The sequence below is a fragment of the Diadema antillarum genome, unplaced genomic scaffold (assembly GCF_040938485.1).
Source record: "Diadema antillarum isolate AM-2024a unplaced genomic scaffold, OU_Dant_1.0 scf00000221, whole genome shotgun sequence".
In the NCBI taxonomy this organism is placed as follows: Eukaryota; Metazoa; Echinodermata; class Echinoidea; order Diadematoida; family Diadematidae; genus Diadema; species Diadema antillarum.
In genome coordinates this window covers 551,331-572,542 of record NW_027271110.1, presented here as the reverse complement: position 1 = coordinate 572,542, position 21,212 = coordinate 551,331, and the positions used below count along the sequence as shown (strand labels likewise).

Here is a 21,212-nt window from a genome sequence, read left to right as displayed (position 1 = left end):
GTGGAGTATTTCAGAATGCTTCCCATGAGGCTACGATAAAACAGAAAGCATTCCGCTTCATCCAGGCAAAGTGCAACGACCATTCAAATGCTCCAAACAATTCACAACTCATGTCCCTGATATTTTGTCGGCATAAGAAATATTATATCCTACTGTTATTCTTTTTTTTTTGTAATGTGAGCACTTCATTTACAACAATCATAAGAGCGTGATCACAAGCATGGCATTTTTTTTTTTGGGGGGGGGGGTGGGGGTAGATTCAGCTCTAATGAAATTAGCTCCTGCACAAATCTGTAATGACTGTTATGCCTCATAAACATTTTATATCTTTCATTTATCTGCTTTATACACACAAAGAAGTGTACAATGGCACTACCCTGGTATATACTGTATATCTAAGGTTTTTATCAATATCACATTTGGAACGAATGAACTAGCAACTCGAGTATTTTGGGTGAAATTCTCTGGCTACAGGTAAGAAAATTGATGCTTGCATAGCAAAACGGTAGAGAGGGCATAAAATCCTTCCCTGGGGTTATTCATGGTGATGACCTTGTGTGTGGTAACATGACTACACTGGTGTATCCTTTATGTGAAAGGGGTGAGTTATGCCGGAGCTGTAAGGGGGGTGGCCATCTATGAAAGGTACGTCAGCTAGCCGTGGGTTGTGATTGGCAGCAAGCTGCAGGAGAGTTGGGGAGGGGCTGGCCCTGATTGGGGTGTGGGGTGTGCTGGGTGCTGGAGAGGGGGCCTCCGAGGGGACTAGTGAGGGCCCTTCAGGAGTGGTTCCAAGGGGTGTAGCTCCAAGGGATGTAGATCCAAGGGGTGTGACTTCAAGGGGTGTATCGGGGCTGGTGTAGGAGGTGTTGTCCCATTCCAGTTCGGGCGGGCGCATATTTTTCTCTATCTGTGGATCCCATTCTAGCTCTCTAACGCTGATCTGTGGGAAGGGGTGCATGGAGACACACAGAAACCAATTAGCTTCTACAGATATAGAGGAATGTTGCTCAGACATACAAACATACATACATACAGATAAAGAGACAGACAGATAGATCTTGAGAGGGATGGTGAGACCAAGAGATAGAGGTATACAGAATGAGAGTCAGGTAGATTTTTTTGATATACACACAGATAGACTAGTAGTCAAGAATTGGAAAATTGCGATGAAATAACAGTTGATAGATGCCAGGGAAATTGGACAAGCAGATAATAGTTGGATAGATGGAAGGACAGATTAGGAGATAGGTAGATAGATGGACAGATGTGACTCAAAGATAGATAGATAGATAGACAGATAGATAGACATATAGATAGGTAGATAGATAGATAGATAGATAGATAGATAGATAGATGGATGGATGGATGCACAGATAGAAAGATAGGCTGATAGATGAATAGATCTTAAAGATAGAGAGATGGACACATAGATGAAAAGATAGACAGATAGAAAGATAAACAGATAGATAGAAAGATAGATAGATGGACAGAATTTACAGATTATTTTACACATGCAAGTGAGACTCAGAAAATGTAGAAGATAGTGAAGAAATTGATAGATAATTTGACTATATTTACATTATGATTGCATTCTCTGAACAGCTTTGCATGCTGTTAGTTGACATGTTATTACCATGATTTAAGCTAATGAATAATTCTTTTCTTACAGATGTTCTGCATTTGCATGCTATCAAAACGTTTTACAAGTTACCCAACCAAACATTCCCTTCTAGCTTTGGAAAACTAAAAACAATTCAAATGGTGGGAGGATGTTTGTGGTTTCCCATGCTGCATTTCAATGTCACTTGGTATGCTGTCTTTGGCATAGACCCTTCATTTTCAAAAAATATTATCCAACTGTGATGATTCCATGTATATGTAGAAAAGGTTTGATGTTTAAAAGCAAACTCAATTTCAACCAGGAAGTGAAGGGAGGGGTCCCTTTTAACTAAGAGGCTTGCATATTCACAAACATCAACTAAACTAGCTTGCACTTTTGCAGAATTACTTCAAACTACTTTTTATGCCTGAGGTGGAAGACAAGTCTAATCTATACTCAGATCTATGAAACATAGCAACAAGGAAAGATGCACACACACACACACAAAAAAAGAATACTTCTGAAATTCACATGCTTTGGCAAAGGTTAGTAGTTACAGACGTAAAAGGAAAGGAGAGGGACTGTTTAGAATATAGCTTGATGATCAGTTGGTTGGGTTTTAATCACAGTGTGTTCTTGGTTTGATCAAACTGTTATCATTTATTGGGGTTCATTGAATGTAATCTTTTATCTCAATCTTATGGTGTAACAAAATATTTTCTGCATGCTGTTTCAGCACAAACTTTTTTTTGATTGTTTTGACCCTTTTCTTTCCATAACAGTACAATACTTTGTACAATTCTGTCCCATTAAATCAAAAGGATTGGTGAAAATCAAAGGTTATAAAATCCTTTCCCATTATAATAACCAACAATGAATGTTTCTGTCAGAGTGTAGTAAAATTTGCAGACTTTTGCAAGATTTTTGAACGTTCATTATGTAGCAGTAAGTGAAAATCAAGTTTGCTGTCTTTTGCTAAGAATTGAAGCAGTAAGAACAGAAGAATGACACTTGAAATGATAGCTGGTCTTAGCTCAAATGAGCAGACAGATTCATTCCGGGTAAAGCGTCATTCAAACCTTTGTCAGAGGGAGAAACAAAATAGATTCACAGCACTGCAGCTGCAGAAGAGCAAGATAAGGGGCGCCCCCTGGAGGTGGAGATGGGAAAGGGCAGATTCACAACTTTTCAAACAAGATTGAAAAAAAAACACTGACATGCCAAGACATGGAATACCAGAAGATTGTGGTCCCGTACTCATCAATATACCTCGGCTGAGGGAGCTCGCTTGCCGGGGGAGGGGTGCGCCCCCGAAGAGCTCCGCCCTGAGCTACCCCCTGAGAGAGAAGGAGAGAGGCACAAGAGGCATTAGGGACACCCAGGAATTACAGGTAGAACAAGATGAAGGCAAAGCTAGTAACACAGGCACATGCACTGATAGTCACAGAGAAAGGCAGTTTCATTATATAGTGCTTATTGGCTTGTCTTGCCATGTTGTCAAATTATTCCAGCAAGTTGAGCATTCATGTACAGCATCATTTTGGGACAGTAGTAAATGTTGTGGATTAAACAAAAAGGAATTTGACATCTGCATAACTGATTTAATTCTTATATTTCAGGAAAGTATTACTTTGTTACTTTCCAACTAGAGTAAGAAGTAATTATTCATCCATAATGACATTTGGCACATTTTACTTGGTGATATAATCTTTTTTAAACATGCCATGCAGGGTATGTGAGGCCCCTGGTGACATCATTAAGGGTGCAAATTTGATGTAAATGCAATGTCCATTTGGGGTCCATTTTTCAGGTGTTTGGTCGTCTTTGGGTATTACATTTGTCTGAGAGTGAAATCCCGCGTGACAATCTAGCTAGAGCCTCTTTGACCAGTTCTGTCACCTTTGCATTCCATTAAAACCAATTCAGTGATTTCATTTAGCATTTATTGTCACGGTTAGTTTCTTGAAACATCACAGAATTCACAATACATCTGTAGGCATTTCAACATCTCTGTTCATTTCAAAGCCTGGTATAGTTCTCTGAAATTACCAGAAGTGTAAATGAATGAAAAAAAAAATGCAATTTAATGGAAACTGTCTGTTTAATATTTAAAAAAAAGCTTGGGAGCCCAATAGCGCAATTGATAATGACACAAATAAACTGTTAACATACAATTTTAAATGTTCACTTGTTGTGAGGAGACATCAAGCTACATGATGCATGGAATCTTCATGAATAATATTAGGAGATTATACAATTCAAACACTCTGAATTCTTAACTCGTATGTGCCCTGTTCACATGCCCAACTCAGGCGACAGTGTGCCAAGTTCGCACATTTTGCTAAAACGCACAAACATGCCCAAACCAATCTAACAATAGGCAAATACATCTGTCAGTATAACAAAATTTCACTTTCTAGCGATTACATTAATATATAGCTTGCATTATGTGGTGATTGAATATCAAACCGAGTTTGACATTGATATTTGATTTGGGAGTAAATTCTGATTTTATTGACAGTTTTTGTGTAAAAAAAAGTCATGCCTGGACAATAATGAAGCTAATAATAGCCATTTGAAAGACAGACATTCACATATTTGGCATAAAATTCACATCAAAGCAAAGACTGGCATTTTCTCTACAACTTTACTCACTACATGTCCAGCATAACAAAAAACTAAGTTACGGAGTTAAGTTACGGAAAAATGGATTGTTTTCCTATAGCATACCTACATTATGGTCTTAGAATAATGTAGCACACAGCTAAAAGATGTACACCTTGGCACATAAAGAGTTAAAGTAAGAGAAATCCTTCTTTCATCCCTTTTCCCCCTGATCAGGCATGAAAAAAAAATGGCAGACAAAAGAAGCTAGAGGAAGGAAGACTCACCCCTTCCATCTTCTAGTAAGACATCCACTTCCTTGGGTTCTCCATCCTTGTCACCGGCAGCAGCCCGCTGCTGTTGGTTGTTACTGCTCTTGATGCTCATTGCCGTGACAACGATGCAGATGATGAGGATGAGGAATGCCACAACGAAGACAGCGATGATGACTGGGTGTGCAAGTGAAGAGATAAAGTTATTTTGCAGAATAGTGTATTAGGAGAGTCTTGTCCCAAAGGAGCATCATCAACCATAAATAAAAGCAAGGAAGCTGACTTGATTTTGCCAACACACCAAAACATTCAACCACTACTTGTTAGATCCAAGCAAGCCATGTTCGAAATCATAGGGGCAAATGATAACAGACGCTACACAATGGCACTGTATGGTCCGACTGGTCCTTGACCAGTAAAAATCACTGTCGGACCAGTAGAAGAAAATGGGTTAGTGTGCAGCCCTGTCATATCTGTGAACTAACAAGTAAATCATTAGAAAACAAAGAAAATATCTTAATCATGTATAGGAGACATACATATTTGTAGTGTAGTGGTTTGAGTGAGTTGCACTTTCACAAAGGTCTAGGGTTCAAGACCAGCCATGACAACTGAGTCCTTCAGAAAGACTTTATGCACAACGACCCTCTTTGCCTACAGTATATGCAGTAATGGATAATTAATAGAATGCTTAGCATTACTTTGGTTTAATATAGGATGTGTGTGGTTGATATTGCACTCTGGCAAGAACACTTTTTAGGCTAATCCACTATTACTTTCCAAGTTCAGACAGAGGACAATGAATGTAACAAAAGAAAAATGGTGTGTGTGGTTGTGTTTGTGGGGTGTATTCGCTACATACTCTAAACATGGAAATTTTCACATGGGTAATTTTTCCTGCTTGGGCTGGTACGGTAAACTTTGCGTGTTCCAAATTTTGCGGAATCAAAAGAATATACTGGATGGAATCACATATAGCAAGCATTTAATTTTTACGCTTGATGCATGTCGTGCGAAATGCACAAAAGTTTCCCTACGGCCAGCATTTCTATTTGCATGGTATTGCAGAAACCATTTTGTAACCTGTCATTATAAAAGCATGGTACATTCACAGAACATCAATCGTTGTCAGAAGTTTCATCTCGAGAAGACTCAGAAACAGACATGTGTGATACTCACTGCCCATGAGTAGCGGATCTCGCTCTTGCTTATCTGACAACTCCTCTGGCACCTCCTGCCATTCAGCCGGCTGTACATTCCAGGGAGGCATCGTCATTGGCTGAAAGGAGAGAGAGACACCATCAATCGACCAATCAAACTCTCAGAGCAGCGATACAAACCTTATACCCTATAAACCCCAGTTCAACATGTAATTTGGGTTATACCAAACACTATCTAACACTAAAATCATCTTGCTATTGACAAATGTGACATCTGTATTAATCCTACACAAAGTCAAGCTCGTAGTGGAATAATTTAACAGGTTTGCCAACCTCTGGAGATTAAAAAAAAACATAGTTTTTAGGTAAACATATTTTGGTTAATAATGGAAAGATTGCACATATTTAGCACAGTAAATCAAATTTCCAAATACATATTTATCATTTAAAGAACATTTTTTTTTTCAAAATTTGGATGAAGAATAAAAATATGAAAAACTTCAAAAGCAAACCAGCTGGCAGCTCTGTTTGAGTCATTTATTGAATCACAATGGAGACTGGAAACATACATGGTTCTAGTTAGCAATGGGTTAATATCCTCCATGAGATATGAGCCAGAAAGTATCATACTAGTACCAAACTAGACAGCAGTACAACTATTGCTGTCAACATTGCAAGGTGCCACGACATTTGCTCCTGCGACAATATTACTCCGGTCTTATTTTATCCAAGGACTTAGGGTTAGGGTTAGGATTGTGATAGGGTTTATGGTTTTATGGTTTGATGTGAGGATTAGGATTAGGGTTAGGATTATGTTTGTGGGTAGAACCTTCATTTGGCTTTGTGTGCACATATTTCATGGGAGTAATTGTCATGGGAGCAATATGGTCATGGAATTAGCATGTAAGCATCAATTCTCCTTTAAGTATACCTTCTGGAACAATGGATTTGAAGGCATCTCGGTTGTCATGGCAGCGGTAGTGGTTGTAGGCTCAAACGCTGCACATCCTGATCGGGTCATCCCCAGACCACTGATGTCCAGGTCCAGTGGAGTCATGCGGTTGTAGTACAGACCTGGAAAGTTGGCAAAAACTCTTTAATGCTTTTGTTTGTGTGCTTGAGTATTAAATTATCAGACTAACACATGGTCTTTCCTTTAATCTGAGGGATAGCATCTTAGTATAATTTTCCCAACAAATACAATTGAGCCCTTAATCCGTTGAGGATGAATCCCGAGTATACTCGGGCAGGTGTCTATGGGAAATGCGTGTTGTAGCAAAATCAGCCCGTCCTCAACGGGTTGATAACCAAACAGTTGCAAAAATATCAAGGTGTGTTCCATCAGTCTCCTTTTCATTGCAAGCTATCAGGTTGAAAAAAGAAACAGATACCAGAACTCCCAATTTTATTTTAAAGACAGAAATACCCCAATCAAAGCAAAGGTGACAAGATTCACAAAAGCTTGCTTTCAAGATGACATCATAAGTAATTGCTGGTTTATTTGTATTTTCAATAAATATTTTTTATAAGTGTGGCAAATAAAGGTGAATGGCATGAGGATTGAGTGAATGCAGCAATATTAGTAGAACACTTCAGTGAAAGTTCGAGGAAAATCAGAAAATTTGTTCAAAAGTTATTTCAAAGGTTGTGTGCATATATACATTGCTGGATGAGAAGACTATTGCTGGATGAGAAGACTATTACAGATCGTGACTTCATATATGGAAAATGATATAAAGAAAATTCCACAAAATATTGTGTTATATGAAAAGTACACATTCCAACAATTTCTTACCAACATATGTCAAGGGCAATATAATTCCCCCTGCTTTCAAAACGAGGTAGGTCTAGTGCTCTTTCAATATGCTAGAAAAGTGAAAAAATATTATATTTTCATTTATATTTTCTTAAATATGATCTCTAGCAGTCTTCTCATTCAGTGATGGCAGCACCAAAACTTTAAAAATTCATAATTTTTGAACAGTCCGACTTTCCTCAAACCTGTCACTGATGTGTTCTACTAATATTGCTACATTACTCAATTCACCAGTATATTTGGGGTTCATTCCTGTTTAAGTTTAAAACAGCAAGAAGAAATCAACCATTATCAGTGAAGAATTGCAGAAACTGAAAAAGCCTACAAGCAGAAACTCAATCTTCACTGTTCACTGAAAATCAAAATATCAAAGGCAGCATTATTCGGAGATGAGTTTCATTTCATCATACATCCTTTCAAGAAGTAAGTAGCTACCGTTCTCGTGGTGGTGGTAATAGGGAGCTTTAGATTTGTGACACGTGAGACAGTGATTGTGTTGGCCATTCTCCTCTCAGCCTGCATCGTGTTGTAAAGCAGTTTCATATTACACGAGGACACAACCTTTAAAAAAGTATAATGGAACCCCCATAGGATCATTGCATCAAACAGCTCTCTGTGTCATGAATTGAGCAGATTAAAAAAAAACCCAGAATGTGTTGTGAAAACTCAACAGCATGAGATAAAGATTGATTTTGATAAGCAACTTTGCACATGCGAGGAACAGCTTTTTCTCTCTCTCTCTCTGAACATCCACGTTGCAGAAATCCAAAGCTCCCTGATGATGGTGATAACAGCGGTGATATCATTGTGAAATCAAAGTATTTCCACTTACTCGTAATGCAACCCTTGTAGCCACCCTCACTGAACATTGTCATGTTGTGTTCAACTCCTCCCACGACAATGGCTGCTCTTCCAGCAAAGTGTCGCGGGGCTGCGAGCAGAGATTTGTAGTTATCTCCTTGGTTGTCAACCTAAATACAAATTAGAAAAGAGGATGCTAATGAACAAGATTTCTTATGTACAGAAAAAAAAAGCAACATAAACTAGAGAAGCACTCTGAGAGCGCAGAACTCTGCCAAGCAGCTGCGTTCCACCACTGATCTTTTTCTTCCATATACCATAGAGATCAGTGACTTCCACCCATTCATTTGATCATACCTGCCAAAATATTGAAAATCTTTCAAGAGATCCACAAAAAATTCCTGGATCACTACCAAAATTTAATCATCTGTTCCTTGTGTCATTATCAACCTTTCATGTAAGTTTCATCTAAATCCTTTCACAAGCATGTGAGTTATTTTGCACACAGACACACAAACAACCCAACAAACAAACCAACAACGATGACAGCATTACCTCCTCTGTCGGTGGAGGTAACTAAAAGATTAAACACAAATGCACACAAGAAACACATCTTACGGCAAAGTGACTCAAAAGGTATGTGTACACATAGCAACAATTACAGACACCTCTGCTACTTGCTGACTAGAATAAAAGAGTATGACACTAGTTATTCTTCTGTGAAAATACAAGTGCTTACAGAGATATGATTGGTTTACCCACACCATTATCTTGAGAGAATCTCTGCTTGTTTCAGATGGTGCTATACAATTGAGTGCTAGTGTGCAAGCCCATCTTGTAGATTCAAATTGTATTCTTTCCACCTCAAAAGAATTCAGGGGGGGGGGGGGGGCATTTCATGAAGCATTTTGTCCGACAAAGTTGTCAGACAACTTTGCTCTCAGCCAATCAGATGCAAGGATTTCAGGAGCTTGTAACAGTTTGTCAGAAAAATATCCGACCAAATGCTTTATGAAATGCCCCCCAATCTGTGACACATGGAACATCCAGGTTTCAAAGACACTTGTTCCCATTTTGCCCAAGGAGTATGTTCTATGCACAAGTACATTGAAATGACCATAACTTAAATGCATAGGATGGGTTGTTCCTTCGCTCTCCTATGAGCTACCCTCCTCCTTTCATTTCTTATTTTGGCCTGGCATTCAGCCTAATGTAATTGCACTTTCAGATCTACAAATACTTGAAGATGTAAAAGCAAGGAATAAAAGTTTGCAGAGTGCAGAACTCACACATCACATAGACTAAGCCCGCAATTTAAAAATATATGAAACATGTGCTCTAAACTTACATCAACCAAGATGACTCGTCCGAATCTCTTCATGACCACGATGTGACGGAATCCATCATTGAAGGGTCCACTCTTTTGTAATTCAACTGGACATTGGACATGAGACACAATAATAATGCTTATCAGTACCACTGTGCAAACACACCCATACCATTCATTTTGAAATGCATTATTCTCTATCATACCTTGAATACTGCAATGGGCCACCTGGAGATGTAGTTAAGCCAAGCATGCTACGCTTTCCAGATATCAAAATAGACACTGCAATTTCCAGCTTTCTACAATTTACTTCTCTCGGTCATCAAATCACATTAACTAACAAAAAAAAAGTTATACAAATATATGAAAATCACAAGTCCATTTTCTGCTGGCTTGTCTGTTCTGATGTAATTTTGATTTTCCTGCATTCTCCAAGGAGGGTACAGGTATTAAAGTATGAAGTCCACAGTATTTTCATAAGTGTAAGACTGTTTAAAGAATCCTACTGACTAAGGAAGAAGATTTTAGAATAATCTCTAACTGCAAGGTTTGCAGACAACTTTTTAGTTTCCTTTTTTGGAGGGGGAGGGAACCTAGGGAATACTGCCTACAGTGATGACTTTTGCAAAAATGAATAGCATCAGAAACTTAGAATTTAGGCCCTACTAGCAAATCTACTGCATAGGAAACATTGCTTGACATTCACCCTCCCCATAATGCAAGCTATACATGTGCGGGAATGGAATCAAGAGTAAAGCTTCCATTGGTCTGCTGCATTTGGCGATTTATTGATCGGTTTGGGAGGGGTTGTGAATTTGAGCAAAATATGTGAACATGGCACGCCATCAACTGAGTCAGGCGCACGAACATGGCATAATACTCAGAGTTACACTGGAAAAAATGATTTTTCGTTTGGGTATTAATGGTGATGGAGAGGTCAGTGTGAAATACTCACCCTTTTCAGCTCCAAAGTTGAAGACAAATTTAAGATGTCCTGACATCAGACTGACACTGATGTAATTCTGCTGGTCTGAATTGGCGAAGTCGTTACGAACGTAGAAAATTGTTCCCGAGGATGCGGTGGTGCTGAATCCAAAGTGTAGTTCATCATTTTCAAGGACATCGTTGGCTTGATCGCTCGGTGAAAACAAGGGGTAGAGTAGGAGGCTGCCAGCGTTGAATGTAGCTCCAATATCTGCAAGAATGAACGTGGATAACATCACAGTTATATACTTTATTGAAAGATTAAAGTATGGATATGGATATGGATATGACACCTGTGATGCACAAATGGTGTAGCAATAATTATTTCCACTACAGTGGCCTAATTTGACCAAATAATCACGTCAAAGAGCACCTGATTTGGCTTTCCACTTGAAATTCATGCCCTTTTCAAATCTCCTTGATTTATAGCTCACTTGAATTTGCTTTCAAATTAGCAACTCATGAAGGCTGCACATGAATAACTCATTTTGTTCTACTATGAATAATTCATTTGAGTTTAATTTGCACGGGTATAATTTACTTGAATTTAACTTGCATATGACTTATTGAATTATAATTATTTAAATGCAAGTTAGTCCATATGTATACATAAAACATCAATCTGCCTTTGAGCTCTATCATTCTCTTTTCATCAAGTAAATAATCAAGTCTACATGATTCAATTTTCATCCATCTCACTCTCTTTCACTATCTATCTATCTATACCTATTTATCTGTCTATCTATCTATCTATATCTATGTATGTATCTATGTATCTATGTATGTATGTATGTATCTATCTATCTATCTATCTATCTATCTATACATCTATCTATCTATGTCTGTCTCTGTCTCCCTCCATCTTTCAATTCTTCTGTCATTCACTCAATTCACTCCCTCCACTCTGTATACTCATCCACCTTGTCGTCCCCTCACTCCATCCCTGCCCTACGTACCCTCGGTGCACATGCTTCCAGTGTATGAGGTAGTTGAGCAGTTGCACTTGAAGTGGTCCCACATCTCCATACAGGTGCCTCCGTTCCGACAGGGGTTGCGTGGGAGGCAGTTGTCCACACATGTGGCAGAAATGCCTGTAAGTCAAGACATATAGGGGCAATTATTACTCACAGGGATGGTAAACTATGAACAGTATGAGTTCATAGGCCAGTGTGTGTTAATGTATGTATGTATGTATGTATGTATTTATGTATGTATGTATGTATGTATGTAAGTGTGTATGTGTATATGTATGTATATATCTATGTACAATGTATGTATGTACAGTACTGTATGTATGTATGTGTCTATTCATGTATGTATGTTTGTGTGTATTTATGTATGTATGTATATCTATGTGTATATTTGTGTGTGTACATATTAATATACAATTTTTAGTTAAGATAAGGAAAGCTAAGTCTACATACTTTGCACGGCGTTGCTCTCCAAATTCACATATTTGTTTGGGTTTCATTCTCTTTTTACTCTTTCTCAGGCCCACCATCCTGAAATCCTGTTTACATTATACATACGCTGTACTAGAGTAAGTTTGTGATGTGATTGGAAGAGTTGATATGCCATTAACCCATTTAAGACTAGTCGCAAAAATATTTGGTCAGGTACATGTATCTATGTGACAGAGCAAAATCAGCTAGTCCTAAATGGATTAATTCAAGAGTCCAGCTGAAGTGGCATACTGTACTCAACACACCTTCTGAGACACTGGCTCCCCACTATTAACCCTTTGAGGACGAGCCCCAAGCATACTCGGGCAGGTGTCTATGGAAAATATGTGTTGTAGCAGTATAAGTCCATCCTCAATGGGTTAAAGTACCACCCACTCACCCGCTTCTGGGTCAGCTCTCTCCCGCAAGTTCCACCCCTGTCCGTCCACCACCAGCCCCCTGATGCACCCCTGGAGGGTGGGCACAGTGGTGGTCCCCTCTGGCACACCACCCACGTAGACCTTGACGAACGACTCCGATGGCCCATCAAACGGCAACACTGGTCGTACAGTTGCTGTAGATACGATAAAGATTTTAACTGGTCACGCCAATGTTCATGGTAATGTTGCCTAATGTAACAATGTTTAAAAAAACTATTAACACATCACATTCAATATGATTGTGTATTCCAGTAGCACAAGATGAAAGGTTCACATAGTACATTAGATATAGCAGGGAATACCAGGAAAAACTGTAATCATGATAACATATTTGATTCTATTGTTTCACATCTTTTCGAACTAATATATTTCACACAATTTTCACAGTTCTTACTAATTTTCCTATGGATCTGTTACTAACTATGGAAAAATAGCTAACAAACTCCTGAAAGTATGTGTGGATACTAGATGTAAAACAGTAAATTTTATGTCCATTCTGTGAAAGCTGTAGCTTTCTTCCAGCAATGTTGTACTGAGGGAATAATCAGAAATCACAGGGCTTGTATAAATATATATCAATATATGTGATATCATTACAGAAAAGGTACTCTGTTTTAACTTTCACATACAGTCAATAAGAAGCCATGTATATTAAATCCAATATGGTGATTGTGAACCAGTCTTTACATAGTGCTTTCTGCTTTTAAAGGTTCAAACTCTTGCAGCACAAATAACATAGATATATCACAACATATTCAAAAGTACTGTAAGAGCTACTGCCTTCATGCTGCCAAATATCACCAAGCACAATCCAATTTGAAGCTAAACCACACCTTCCTGCTTTCAATAAAAAAATGTTGTGTTCCTCTACATGTCTTATATTATATATCTGTTTGGACACTCCAGGTTTGTTTGTTTCTTATACACGTCAGGTGGATGCATAAATGTACCTATGTTTTCTTTGATACTCAATTACCACTTCTGCTATCTGTCCGTAAATTTTAAATATGACATTGAGTGACTATTGCTCTTATGTGAAGATATAGGAGCCTACAAACAAGAGTCTTGAATATATTTATGAGATAATATTTTCATTTACACTTTAAGTGTTTGAGAACATAATGATTATTTTCTCTATCTTTAGGTAAAAGTAGTACAAAGTATGATAACTATATCAGCATTTCTAAGACTTTCAAATAAGTTTTTCTCACTTTTGTCTTTGCTGCTGGCAAAATTTTATCCACTGAACAATGACAATATTTACATTTCACAACAATAACTAACAAAACACAAACACAAACAACACATAGGGCATGGTCAGTAAAAACAGTTACGAGACAAACATGAATATCAGACATATAAATTATAGGATTAGATAGGGTTTGACAACAAATTTAAATGTTACAAAATAATATTTTCAAGTTACAAAATAATATAACAGGCCTCCTTGTATCTTACATAAATAAGAAAAAAAAGTTATTTCCTGAAAATGATTTATAACTATGTACCTTCCACATGACTGAAAGGTAAACAAGAGGACATGCTATACATACACTACAACATACTAAGGTGGGATTCTATACCATTCAACATAAACGGACTACACTGTACAACAGTCACAAACCATTCACACATCAACACAAACACACATGACAAAACCATCTGCATATTAGAAAACTCAAGGCAAAATAAAGGGTTAAATCCAAAATATTGATAAGAACTACTACAGGGAGGTTCTTGCTCTGAACATGATCAAGGGGCCATCCTGGTAAATGGGCCACATATTAGGCGGTCTTTAAGGGTTCAGGAATCAAATTTCAAAACTGTCTTAGTGCCTGTTGGTCTTGAATATTGATTCTATTTCATGCGTCTGGGTATACATAGAGGGACTGGATGGTCTGGCACTTACGCACAAACTTGAGCTCTTTTAATGCTTCAAGCTCAAGATTTCCTGGTTTGGATTCGTTCAGCGGGGCTAAAGTGCACCCAGAAGGAAAAACAGAGCCAAGAGATTTGCTTCAGACAACAAAATTGGGCAATCATTCCTACAAAGCTGTTCTGCCATCAATATCAGTAGAACTTGTTTCACCATAATTGATACGGTAATTTCTCCTTCAAATAATTAGCAGTCAATCGGTAACCAACATGGATTTCAATCAACCAAAATGTCGACTGGTTCCTACCAGCAGATCTCATCCTAAAGATGCAATATGACTGATGAAAATGATTTTCTTTCTGAAAAGTAGTCAGCTAGCTGGGAATCTCACTTGATTTCTATGTAACATTTGCAAATGTATCCAAATTCACTGCATGTTCAAGAAAACTAAACCTGATATGAATCATACAAGGAAAGGGAAAAGCATCTTCAGAGTAGTCATTGAAAAATTTCATGATTTTAAAGAATCTAAAATTACAAACATTACACACACTAATCGATTACAAATATACAATGCAATAACAGTAATCTTTGCTACAGTAACTGTCACATTACACAATTTCAATGAAACACATTGAGATCGATGAATATATGGTATTCAGCAATGGGAAATATAACTCAGATATCTACTTCATACATATCTTATTTTCTCCAACTGTCCAACTGATAAAAATTATCTCCCCTGTATCCTTTGACAGATACCTGATGCTCTGATTTACATTGCTAGCATGAAATAGCTCTTATGATCTTGTTGTTCTCATTTACATTAGGAGAACTGTATGGGAAGAGTTAAATGTGTTTGATATGATGACTCGCCAACATTGTATCTCAAATTCACTACAATAAACCCACCATCAGCAGATAAACCTCTAAGCACAAGTCTGGTCACTTTCTGAGCACAGGGTCATGTTATTATAGCAATAATACTCTTCAAAACAAATTTCTTCTCGCACAATCAGCCATGCAAAACCAAGGAAAATAGATTGCTGCAACATCACAAAAGAGATATTTTCAACATTTCTCAACCTCTATTACAAAAATTTGTTCTTCCCACTTTCCATTCGTCATCATCATCATCATCTTCACCATCATCGTCATCATCATCATCATCATCATCACCATCATCACCATCATCACCATCATCACCATCATCATCATCACCACCACCATCATCATCATTACCATCATCACCATCATCATCATCATCACCATCATCACCATCATCACCATCATCTTTACCATCATCAGGAAAGTAATCAAAATCACTATAATCACTTCTAGCCAGCCTAAGTAACATCCTTTGCTTCACTGCAATCATCACAAAGAGCATTACCCCAACATTTCTGCCAAAAAATATCTTCATCATCACAACTCTCATCATTCCCATCATCATCCTCATCATTACTATTGCCATTCACATCATCCATCACTAATATCATCATTCTCATCATCATCTTCATCATCATTTTCCATCATCATCTTTTATCACCACCATTCCTGTCTCCCTGTCATCTCTAAATCATCATCATTTTGTTCTTCATTAAATGTCCCATACCTGCCACACCAGTGAACGGCCGGCCGTCAGATGCCGTTAGGAGGGTCACATTCGTGGGGTAGGTACTGCTGTGGTCCGTGTTCACAACAAGTGTGATTCCACCGTCAGCACGGATGACAGAAATATCAACCCAAGATCCAGAATTCAAAGCTGTTCCTGTTAATGACAGAGTTGTTAAGCAAATTGAGTCAAAGCATTGTAGATTAAATATCAAAGATACATTACAGCGTAGGTTCAGCATATTTTCATCTATAACTTCAAACTAATTCATGTCCATGTCTTACTGTTTCTGAAAATTCTATGTCTTGCTGTCCTTGAAAATGACAAAGTTTTGAGGGAAATTGAGTCAAATGATTGTATGAGATTGAATACCAAAGATACGCTGCAGTATTGGATATGCACATTTTCATCTATAACTTCAAACTAATTCATCTCCATGTCTTACTGTTTCTCCAATATTTAAAAGTATATAAGACATAAAGATATGTTCCAAAGAAAAAATTTATTGAAAACCCTTCCCAGTACCGAAAAGAATGTTAACTCAAATCTCCTAATGCATACACGTAATCGTTGTTATGGCTGCCAAATGAAAGTACTGCTTTTGCAAAATAGAAAATTCACAAAAATATCTGTACATGAAAATTTCAGCTTGAACAGTACACTTTGCCTACTGTCTCTCTCTTTTTCCTTTCTTTTCCTATCATTTATTTGTCTCTTCTTTTTGGCTCAGAAAATTGCTCACCATTAATCGCCGTCACGAGTTCCATCATCTCCCTGCCATCATTAAAGGTCATGACGACCTGGGCAGATTCCTTCAGGTCCAGCTGGATGAAGTTGCCGAACTGGTCGTGGGCGTAGAAGAGAAGGGCGTCGGTCTGGAACGTGCGGAAGCCCAGGTGGAAGTCGGCGGTCAGCACCGCCCGGTCTGAGGGGTCAAAGTTCACGAAGGCGGAGTCCTTCTGAAAGCTGAGGGTGTCCAGTCTCTTGTCTGTGTAGAGGAAAAGACATTATTTATGATATCTCACTTTTCAAGAAAGTAATGCACTTGGTAATCAAACATTTTAACAATGACATTTGCTTGATACAGAGCACTTTGTACATTGTCAATGAGGAAAGACAATAATTATAACACAGAGATACCATAATGATTTTCAAAAGGGCAAATTTAAAGAGTGGTAATAGAAATCTGACATGTAACAATACATTTGAACACCACATTCATTGTGATACCAAATCTGAAAATCAAGGAGATATAAACATAAAATCACATATTCTCCAAAGGAAAAAGAAGTAACTTAGAGAAGAAATATCAAGTGGATTTTTTTTTCTGGAGATGCACACACACACACACACACACACACACACACACACACACACACACACACACAGTCAGTTATTAATCACTGTTGTTTTGGTTTTTTGTGTTTGTCTGTTTTTTTGTTTTGTTTTTTTGTTTGTTTTTTTTTTGGGGGGGGGTAATATCTTCTCCTTCTTCTTCTTTTGTGATTGTAATTTTGGTTTTGGATTGTCCTAATGTAATTCGGTATTTCAGTCTTTTTTGTGCACTTAGAAACACCAGTATAAAGTGCCTTACTATTATCAATATTTCATATTATGATTAGAATATCTCATATTTCAAATTTTGATGAGAAAATAATATGAAGATAAATTGGGCTTTGAATTTGCTCAAGTATTGAAGAACACATTTATTGTAAAACCAAATCTGAAAATCAAGGAGATATAAACAGAAAATCACATATCCTCCCAAGGAAAAAGAAGTGAATAGAGAATAAATATTGAGCAGATATCTTCATATCTACTTCAGATAAGCAGATTTTGTTTGAGGTTATCCAATCAGCACAGTGTTCTGTAATCTTCCACATAAATTCAGTACACCACCGCATGGCTTGTTTAATTACAGTAAGTTTTGAGGTGAATTGCGTGCGCATACCATTTCTCATGATACATGTAGCAAATGGAGCACAGCAAGAACATCTACAGTCCCTTCATTTGAGACTGTGCATGAACAATCTTCGTAACAACACAATATGTAATTACAAACACTCCTCATTAGCAGCTAAGAGTGTGTTAGTGGGAATTGTGCACAATGTGTGGCCAGTACAAGTCAAAAACACAATTTTTGACCAATGAGATTGCAGGATTTTTGCTGCCCAATCTATAAATAGATAAATATCCACCATGCCATAGTGGATAAGACTCCCATCTTCCAAACGGAGGACCCGAGTTCGATTCCATCCCAGTGTTTACGTCCTTGGACAAGATGTTTTATCCACAATGTCCCTCTTGACCCAGGTGTATAAATGGGTACCTGGCAACGCTGGGGTAATAATAATGGCAGGGCCCTCTGGTAGAGCAGTGACAAAACTGAAAAGGCTACCCCAGATAAATAAGACCTTATTTTTATTATTCATTAAATGACTCTGTTTGTGGTCCAGCTGCTTACCATTGCTGCAGTCGTTACCCAGAAGGGCAGGATGGGGGCAGTTGCAGGTAAAGGTACCCCACTCGTCCAAGCACTGCCCCCCGTTGCGGCAGGGCTGCTTGTCACAGGCACTGCTACAGCCTGGCTTCATCTTTGGATTCCTGTTGGAGTGAGAACAAGTGTGAACGAATGAATGAATGAACGAACGAACGAACGAACGAACGAACGAACGAACGAACGAACGAACGAACGAACGAACGAACGAACGAACGAACGAACGAACGAACGAACGAACGAACGAACGAACGAATGAATAAATAAATAAATAAATAAATGAATGGAGTGAAGCATGTTTAGGTTGATAAAGAGAAATTAATATATGACTGAATAAATGAAAGACTAAATATTCCAATAAAAGAATGAATGAATGAACTGATTTTTGTACACTGCAATTATTGATTCATCTACTCATACATATTATGCTTAAGTTGCATAAATTCATGACAGGAAATAAAATACATAATGTAAAATAAAAAATTAATAAACGAATGGATTCTTTAAGATAATGCATGATCTATTCATACTGGGATGGATGAATGAATGATTAAAGTAGTTGATTAATAAATGTATGGCAAAAAGAATACATTGACAAAGAAATATATCTGGAGTGATGAGTAAATGCCAAAATTAATAAAGCAAGAAATTGATTTAGACAAATGAATTCATAAATGCATAAATCAATGAAATATACATTATCAATGAATAAACATAGTATGTTTTAGTGAGGGAGTGGAAAAGATTCATGAAGATTGACTAATTTGTTCATCTGATGAAAATAATTTGATAATGTTCAAACAAATAAAGATTACATAATAAAATAAATGGTCATCACAATAAACTTTACATTTGAAACATGCACACATGATGAAAACTCTACACATGACCCAAATGCTTGACCATGATATTTGACCATGATGCATAAAAAACTTCATAGATTGACAGGACGCACTCACGTGAATTCATTGTAGAAATCATAGATGAACTGGTATTCGCCATTCAGCAGAACTCCAGCGATGCATCCACTCATGCCTGTCACACCAGATGGAAGGCTGTTTTGGAGGAAAAGTCAATTGTAAATCATGCATTCACATTAACAGTTATTTGTATTTTCATTAATATCGTAAATTGAAGAGTTTCGTATTTTAATCCTCACAGTGAGTTCAACATAAAAAAAATGACAGGTTCCAGAACACCTTTCAGAGCACAGACGTGGTCCAACACTGTGCATTGACCAACAATTTCTTGCATGGTTAACCACATCATAACTTCGAAGAAAACTTTTTTTTTTCAATTCATACTTAATACTTTCCTAACCTGCATGGTTGTAGACTACCTTACAGAAAGCAGGAGAAATTGAGTATCATTTTATAACAAGAAAGTCATGAAAACTGGCAAATATTCTAAAAATCAAACAGTCAATATGTAGCAATCATATCATAATGTCCTGACAACAGGCCACATTCATAATCTCTATCAAACAAAATTGTAATTTTACCATGACAGACATCTCTCACATATGCAGAAGCAAGACTTGATTTGTTCAAAAAAAAGTATGAAAGCCTTAGTAAAAAACAAAAATTGATGTTATTGTACACAAAGTGACAGAAGAACCATGGCTGTTGAGATTTCATTTCATTTCATTTAATCATTTTCATTTAAGAAAAAGAAATATATGTACAAAACATATAATGCTAAAAATGGACAAAACACATATTTCGAATATTGATGTCAAAATATAGTATATTCACACGATAGTCAATGTAGAGTGTGAGGCAAAGATGCACGATATTCACTATGAAATAATGTTAACAATGGAGTGGACATTAAAGAAGGGGGTGATCAAACTTTGACCAGTTTGACCAGATTGACCAGCAATGTGACTTACATTCCACTTCCTCCAATTTGCATGGTTCCCTGGAACATGCCCATCTTTTCCCCAATGGGCAGCGTGAGGGAGACACTGTCAAAGTCGATGGTGGCATAGATTTCATACTCGGTCTTCTGAAGGGTCAGTGTGTGCCACTGGCCGTCGGTCAGTGGTCTGGACACCTCCAATGTGGTGGTCTGGACGTTGCCATTCATGTGGAACTCAAAGCTCAGAGTGTTGGCTGTGGAAGGGGAAATCAAACAGTCGATTCTGATTTTTTTTTCTGAAACAAGTTTACCTCAAGTATTACGAACAATCATGTGACTTTTATGAAATTGCAATATGGCAATAATGACCATTCTGACATGTCACAACTCACAACTGAGTACAGTGTATTACAGATGTCTGATAATCATAATGATGAGAATGATAATGAAATCAATAATGGTGATGATGATGATGAAGATAATAGTAGAAGTAGTAGTATTAGTATTAGTAGTAGTAGTAGTAGTGATAATAAAAACAATTATAATAATAATAGTAGTAGTAATAATAATAATAATAACAACAATAATGATAATAATATTATAAACATAATAATATGTAAATAGTAGGCTTGTGCCTTGCGTAAGTGGATCTGATTCAATATAAGTTACATACTGTGTATCATCATTATTACTACAAATACTAAGAAAGATAATAAGATGAAGAATGATAAAATGATAACAATACTAAAGATAACAATGATGATGATAATAATGGTAATCATTATCATTTCCTGTCATCAACATCTCGTTCATCATGCTAAAAGCTCTTTTCATATTGTTAAAGTCTCAATGACTTGGAATAATGAAATGGAATACACAATACGTCAAATCACACAGCACGTAGCGATAAATCAATAC

The 21,212-nt window shown here is 37.3% G+C and overlaps 1 protein-coding gene across 1 annotated transcript in view; it reads right to left on the bottom strand.

Moving 5' to 3' along the window:
* Positions 1–571: 571 nt before the first annotated feature.
* LOC139724567 (axotactin-like) overlaps positions 572–21,212 on the bottom strand; it is a 52,996-nt gene continuing 32,355 nt past the window's right edge. Inside the window, exons 17-31 of the mRNA XM_071635698.1 lie at positions 20,326–20,548; positions 19,394–19,489; positions 18,402–18,541; positions 16,680–16,925; positions 15,938–16,093; positions 12,407–12,580; positions 11,521–11,655; positions 10,536–10,775; positions 9,602–9,687; positions 8,285–8,423; positions 6,568–6,710; positions 5,656–5,755; positions 4,492–4,653; positions 2,870–2,937; positions 572–940 (exon numbers count right to left, since the gene is read on the bottom strand). Coding sequence (XP_071491799.1) covers positions 572–940; positions 2,870–2,937; positions 4,492–4,653; positions 5,656–5,755; positions 6,568–6,710; positions 8,285–8,423; positions 9,602–9,687; positions 10,536–10,775; positions 11,521–11,655; positions 12,407–12,580; positions 15,938–16,093; positions 16,680–16,925; positions 18,402–18,541; positions 19,394–19,489; positions 20,326–20,548 — 2,477 coding nt within the window. The remainder of the gene's footprint in view (positions 941–2,869; positions 2,938–4,491; positions 4,654–5,655; positions 5,756–6,567; positions 6,711–8,284; positions 8,424–9,601; positions 9,688–10,535; positions 10,776–11,520; positions 11,656–12,406; positions 12,581–15,937; positions 16,094–16,679; positions 16,926–18,401; positions 18,542–19,393; positions 19,490–20,325; positions 20,549–21,212) is intronic.